The sequence below is a fragment of the Hevea brasiliensis genome, chromosome 1 (assembly GCF_030052815.1).
Source record: "Hevea brasiliensis isolate MT/VB/25A 57/8 chromosome 1, ASM3005281v1, whole genome shotgun sequence".
Lineage (NCBI taxonomy): Eukaryota > Viridiplantae > Streptophyta > Magnoliopsida > Malpighiales > Euphorbiaceae > Hevea > Hevea brasiliensis.
Window position 1 is genome coordinate 39929793 of NC_079493.1, and position 7336 is coordinate 39937128.

The following is a 7336-nucleotide window of genomic DNA, read 5'->3' on the forward strand; positions in this document are numbered from 1 at the left end:
ATAGGCATCCTGCCTAATTTCTTCCAGTTCATTGAGCTGTAGAAGCTTTTTTCTACAACAGCTTTTAGGTCAAAATTTAGGATACGAATTGCCCAGTAGGCTTTGTGTTCAAGTTTGACAGTGAGGTGGCATGATTTTCCATAAACTAGGCGAAAGGGTGTTGTTTCAATGAGAGTTTTATATGCATTGAGATATGCCTACAGTGCATCATCTAACTTCATAGACCAGTCCTTCCTTGAGCGATTGACTGTTTTCTCAAGGATATGTTTTAGCTTCCTGTTTGAAATTTCTACTTAGCCACTGGCTAGAGGATGGTAAGGTGTTGCCACCTTGTGAGTCACTCCATATTTCTTCAATAGTGTTTCAAATTGTTGATTACAGAAGTGACTTCCTCCATTGCTGATTATTGCTTGTGGTGTGCCAAATCTTGTTAAGATGTTCTTCTTATGAAATTTTGTGACCACTCTGGCATCATTTATTAGTGTGGCTATTGCTTCTACCCATTTTGACACATAATTAATACCAACCAGAATATACTTGTTTACAAAGAAAGATGGGAATGGACCCATAAAGTCTATTTCTCACACATCAAATAGTTTTATTTCAAGTATACCATGCAGTGGCATTTCATTCCTTCTTGAGATGTTCCCTGTTTTTTGGCATTTATCACAATCCAGCACAAAGGATCTCACATCCTTAAATCGATTTGGCCAGTAAAACCCTACTTGTAAAATCTTGGCTACTATTTTTGTGGTGCCAAAATGTCCTCCTTATGATGATGAATGGTAGTGCTGCAGAATGTTCTCTACGTCCTCCTCTGGTGTGCATCTTCTTATCAGCCCATCATTGCATCTCTTGTACAACAGGAGTTCTTCCCATGTGTAGAATCGCACATCATATAGGAATTTCTTCCTTTGCTGGTAAGACATGTTTGGTGGCAATACCCTGCATATAAGATAATTAACAAAGTCAGCATATCATGGGGCTTGGGAGAATGCTAATAATTGCTCATCAGGAAATGAGTCATCGATTGGTAAATCCTCAATGTCCCCTATGTCTTCTTATTTCATTCTTGAGAGGTGGTCAGCTACTATGTTCTTGGATCCCTTTTTGTCCTTGATTTCAAGGTCAAATTCTTGTAGGAGTAAGATCTATCAAATTAACCTTGGCTTTACTTCCTTCTTGTTCAAGAGGTATTGGATGGCAGCATGGTCTATGTATACAATAACTTTTGATCCAAGTAGGTAGGATCTGAATTTATTAATTACAAACACCACTGCTAGGAATTCCTTTTCCTTAGTAGCATAGTTGATTTGTGCATCGTCAAGTGTTTTGCTGGCATAGTAAATGGCATGGAGCTTCTTTTCTTTCCTTTGTCCGAGTACTGCTCCAACTGCATAGTCACTTGCATCGCACATCACCTCAAATGGTAGCTCCCAATCAGGTGGTTGCATAATTGGTGTTGAAATTAAAGCTTCTTTGATCCTGTTGAAAGAAACAAGGCAATTTTTGTTAGTAGTATACCCTAGAGCATATCATTTTGTATGTATCTTGTACATATTTTATTAATAAAAAGGAAATTTTACTTTTCCATTTACATCATCTATTTATGTGTAATTAAAAAGGTCCATTGATATTTTATTAGAAATTCTATTTTTAAGTTGTTAAGAATATGAGTGACAGTATTTCTAGAACAGAGTATCATAAATTGGCTCACAATTGAGGATACTTTACAAAGGATATGACTTATCCAGAAAGATTGTAATCGTATTTGTTCCCAAGGTATTTATATGAGATATAAATAAGATAGAGTGGTGAGTCTCATGCCATACAACAAACATGATAGGCACTTATACATGATAAATAGGCCGAACCAGTAACGCTTATGACAAGCACATGGAGTTTACTCTTGTCAATCCATTGTCATATATCATATCAATGCATATAATCTTTAGACCTGAGATAACACAGTTATCTTGTATATAGGTGGTTTGAGTTTGATACTGCTTTCATACTCGTAATGTGTATGGGTATATGGGCATGTGTTGGCTCCTACTAGTTATATATGGAGATAGGTGTTAATCAAGATGGAACCCGTTACCCTAAGTAAATAGGGATGAGATCCTATGTTCATTTAATTATTCTTGATGATTTAAGTTCCTAGCCAAGACAGAAAGATTTAGTCAGGAAAGAGTTTCTGATAAGAAAATCTGATTAATCAAGAATTGGAATTAAAAAAAAAAACATAATGTTCATAGCAAATGGAGTTTGACATTAACCATGGCTCCAGCTGCAATTGGGATTTTGTAACAGAGAGATTTTAGTGCATGGTAACATATGATTAAAGGTTCATTTAAGGTATTCCTTATTACTGATTGGGTGGCCATGGCACTCTATGCTAGGTGTCAACCATGGTCTATGAGATGCCTGAAATGATTTAGAGAAATCATTTACAACAAGAAAGAGTTCTAATGATATTAGGAGTTGATATCAAATTTCATTGCCAATTAGTAATGTGCCTAGTGAGTCACACACATACACAAGTTAATCACCAAGTAAAATGTGATTTAAATGATTAATTAAAACATTTAATTAATTAATTAAATAGGTTTGATTTGCAATAAGATTACAAAGTCCCGAGCATGACTTGAAACTAAATCTAGGTTATTAGATGTATAGCATAAATTAAATTTATATTTAATTGTTTAAATATGCATTTAATTGTGAGAGATTAATTAATGAAGATTAATTAATTAATTAATTAATTTATATTTGATATAAATTAATTTGAAGAGGAGAAATTATAATTTTGGATTGAGAACTCAAATTAGAAGTAAGAGTAAATTGGTCATTTCACATGGTGACATGTGGCACCATGAGATGGCGACACATGGCACCATATAAACTCACTATTTGTCTTCCAATCATGCAAGATGATAAAACTCAAGATTCAATCTACCTTTGACACTTGGCTTGATGAGATTAACTCAACAAAAGTAAGATTAAATCAATTGGTGACATGTGGCAAGGAGTTAGTAAACTTTGACCTTTATATATAAAGGAAAAGAAGAAAGAAAAATTTCTCTCTCCTTCTTCCCATCTTGGATGGCAACAAGTCTCCTCCCCTTCTCTTTATTTTCTCATCCAATTCAAGAAGAAAAACTTTGATCTTCTTTGAATCAAAATTGCAAGAAATGGTTTCTAGTGCCATATACATCCATTAAACCTCACTAAAGCATAAATCCTTAATTACAATTGGTTGGCAAAGGCTTGGGAAGTCAAATAGGGGCTGCCATAGGTGAGCTTGTGGTGGACAAGCTAGAAGGACAACATTTGGGGTCCTAAGAGTATCCTAAGAGTGGGAATTCCATCAATTGTGCATCAAGAGGTTAGTACCCAAAAACCCCCCCTTTTAGTTAGGGTTTAATTGAATTAAATGTTAATTCACAATCTATGATGGCAAATGAAAGTTTAAAGCATGCTAAAATATGTTTTGGTATGCAATTGGGCATTGGAAATTGATTAGGACCATAACACACTTATATGATGCATGAAACCCTAAAATGGTTTTTGAAATATCAATGCTTTAAATGCTCTAAATCCATCCTTCCACCCCTTCAACTTTCATCAAAATCAAAGGGAACATCTTGACTTAACAAATTAGCTAGTGGCTTAGTTATTTAGGAAAAATCTTTAATAAATCTTCTGTAGAAGCCTGCATGTCCCATAAAGCTTCGCACTCTCTTGACTAATATTGGTGGTGGCATTTTTTAATAATTTCAATTTTTTCCTTATGAACTTTAATTCCTCTTTCTGATACCAGGTGCCCAAGAACTATACATTCCCTTTCCATGAAGTGACATTTTTTCCAATTTAGAACCAGGTTTGATTCTTCACATCTTTGCAACACTTTGAATAAATTAGCTAAGCATTCATCAAAAGTAGTTTCATAGACAGAAAAATCATCCATAAAAACTTTCATAATATTTTCAATGTAATTAGAAAAAATGGCAATCATGCATCTTTAAAAAGTAGTAAGGGCATTACAAAAACCAAAAGGCATTCTTCTATATGCAAAGGTTCCATAAGGGCATGTGAATGTGGTCTTTTCCTGGTCTTCTGGGTGAATAGGAATTTGAAAAAATCCTGAATACCTATCTAGATAGCAAAAATAGGAACATTTCACTAGCCTTTCTAACATTTGATCTATGAAAGGGAAAGGAGAATGGTCTTTTCTGGTAGCACTATTCAATTTCCTATAATCTATGCATATGCACCATCCAGTGACTATCCTAGTAGGGATTAATTCATTGTTTTCATTTTGAATGATAGTTGTCCCACCCTTCTTAAGCACTAAATGCACTGGACTAATCCATTTACTATAAGAAATTAGGTATATAATACTTGCATCTAATAGTTTCAGAATTTCCTTCTTAATCACTTTTTTCATGTTTGGGTTAAGTCTCCTTTGATGTTTAATAGTGGGTTTATTGTTTTCCTCCATAGGTATCCTATGCATGCAAATTGAAGGACTAATCCCTTTTAGGTCTTCTATTTCATACCCTATAGCCTTGCTATGGGTCCTAAGTATCCTTAATAAATTTTCCTCTTTTACATTTGATAGGCCAGCATTTATAATAATAGGATATTTAGAATTTGAGTCCAAGAATGCATACCTTAGTGTGGAGGGAGAAGTTTTAGTTCTACCTATTTGGTATCTTCTTATGACCTGCTTTTAGGTTGCTCCTCCTTTAGTTCTTCCACCTGGAGAGCTTGAGCCAAGGTTAGGGATGGGCTAGCTGCTAAAGATCGTGCACAAGCTGCAATTTCTGTGTTTTCATTATCTGCTGTGTGGCTGTGCATTATGCATGCTTCAAAAGGATCTTCAGGATGTTTTTTATGAAATTCCTCATCAACTAGCTTGTCAATTATGTCAACTCTTAAGCATTCATTAGGTTTAAGTTTATGCTTTATTGCTCTGAACAGGTTTAATTCCACTTCTTCATCTCTTACCTTGAGAGTTAACCGCCCATTCTTAACATCTATGATAGCTTTGGCAGTTGCCAAGAAAGGCCTTCCCAGGATGATAGGAATTTGGACATCCTCTTCCATTTCCAAGACAACAAAATCAACAGGAATGAAGAATTTTTCCACCTTGATGGAGATCTTTTCTAGGATGCCAATCGGGTACTTGACAGATCGATCAACCAATTACAGCGAAATTATTGTGGGTTTGAGGTCTCCTACATCCAGCTTTTGACATATTGATAGAGGCATCAGACTCACACTTGCACTAGATCAAAGAGTGCCTTGTCTATTTTCATATTGCCTATAAGACAAGGTATGGAGAAGCTCACTGGATCCTTGAGCTTTAGTGGCAGCTTGTTTTGCAATATGGCACCGCATTCCTCTATAAGAGCAACAGTCTCATAGTCTTCCAACCTTCTCTTCTTTAAAAGAATTTCTTTAAGGAACTTAGCATAGGATGACATCTGAGAAAGTGCTTCTATGAAAAGAATGTTATTGTAGAGTTTTTATAAAACTTCTAAAACCTTTCCAAACTGTTTATCCAGTTTAGCCTTCTGGAATCTCTAGGGAAAAGATAGAGGAGGTCGATATGGCTCTGGTAACTCCTTTTTCTTCTTTATTTCCGTTTCCTGTTCCTTTTTAGCTCTTCATCCTTCTCCTCTGTTTGATTATCAGATTCATCAGAGGTTTTCTCAGTTGATTTTTCCTCTGATGGTTGTTTTTCTAATGTTCTACCGCTCCTCAAGATAATTGCCTTACAGTGCTCTTTAGGGTTCATCTCTGGTTGACTTGGCAATTTAGCAGTAGCCTTGCTTAAAGAACTTGCCTACTGAGCAATTTGGTTTTCAAGCATCTTATTGTGGGTGGCTAGTTAGTCCATTCTAGAAGCTAACTGTTTTATCATTTCATTCTGCTATTGTTGGGTTGCTAGGAAGCCTTCCATCATGGATTCCATAGTCAATTTTGGTTCAGGCTGTTGGGGTTGAGGAGGTAGTGGAGGCTGTGCAAGGTTTTATCCTCTGTTCTGAAAATCTGGGGGTGCTGGTGGTCTGTACCCTTACTTCTTATTCATGGAATTCTGTGAGTTGGATCGTGAGAAGTTAAGGTGGTTTCTCCATCTAGGGTTGTAAGTGTTTGAATATGGATTGTTGAGCTACCTCTGGTTAAAGTTTCCTCCATTATTCACATAGTTTACCTGTTCTATAGAGGGTTCATTGAAGCTATTGCATTCTAAAGTGATAAACCCCTCCTCCATAGCTGTCGCAGTTCTGGTTGCTCATCCCTATACCAGTGGCTTGCATTTTGTCAAGCCTTTTGGTGAGCTGGTCAAACTGAACATTTATCATGCTTAGGGCATCCACTTCCAGGATCCCTGCTAGTCTCCTTGTATCTCCCCTTTCATTTGACCACTCATAGTTGTGATAAGTGACCTTTTCCAGAAGTTCAAGGGCTTGTGCTACTATTTTCTCCATTAAGTCTCCTTCCGCAGCTAAATCTACTGTGCTCCTTGTAGAGGGCAATAACCCTTTATAGAAATTCTGAACTAGGAGCTAATCTTCTATGCCATGGTGGACATTCCCTCTGTAAGTCTTTATATCTCTCCCATGCATCATAGAGTGATTCACCTTCCTTTTGCCTAAAGGTGTTGAGTTTAACCCTCAACTTTGCGGTCTTCATAGGTGGGAAATACCTTGCTAGAAAAGCTTGTGAGAGGTCTTCCCAAGTGATGAATGTTCCAGCTAGTTGAGAAAGTAGCCACTTCCTTGCTTTATCTTAAAGGGAGAATGGGAATGGTCTGAGTCTTATAGCTTGATCAGAGACTCCATTCATCTTAAATGTGTCACATATGGCAAGAAAGCACTGGAGGTGGTAGCGTGGATCTTCTGTAGGTGAACCTCTAAACTGGGTCTGTTGAATCATTTAGAGCCTTGCCAGTTTGAGTTCAAAATTATTGGCCTCCACTGTGGGTCTTGTAACATTGGGCTAGAATCCTTGGATAGATAGGGCTCCGTAGTCCCTCAAGGGTCTTGGCTAGTTGTTGTTGTCGGCCATGACTGGAGTTTCTAAAATTTCTTGATCTTATTCTTGGTGTTTCCTTTCTCTCCTGATGGTTTTTAGAGTCCTATCTATCTCGGGATCGAAGTCCAAAATCTCTTCCTCCAATTTTGTTTTGGTCATGTACCAAACCAAATACTTGGGAGAAAGTAAAAGAATAAAAACAAATTAAATAAATTTAAATAGTAAATGTAAATGCGTAAATCAGCTAAATTGCCTATCGCTTAATATTACTAGGAATAAATTCCCCAGC

At 36.6% G+C, this 7336-nt stretch overlaps 1 protein-coding gene across 1 annotated transcript; it reads right to left on the reverse strand.

Annotated features, from left to right (window-relative positions):
* Positions 1–770: 770 nt before the first annotated feature.
* LOC131183153 (uncharacterized) lies at positions 771–6500 on the reverse strand. The gene is made up of 4 exons (XM_058153265.1): positions 6317–6500; positions 5358–5506; positions 4730–5190; positions 771–945 (listed from the first exon to the last, which is right to left on the reverse strand). The coding sequence occupies exons 1-4, from the start codon at positions 6498–6500 to the stop codon at positions 771–773; spliced, it is 969 nt and encodes a 322-aa protein (XP_058009248.1).
* Between the last annotated feature and the right edge of the window lie 836 nt (positions 6501–7336).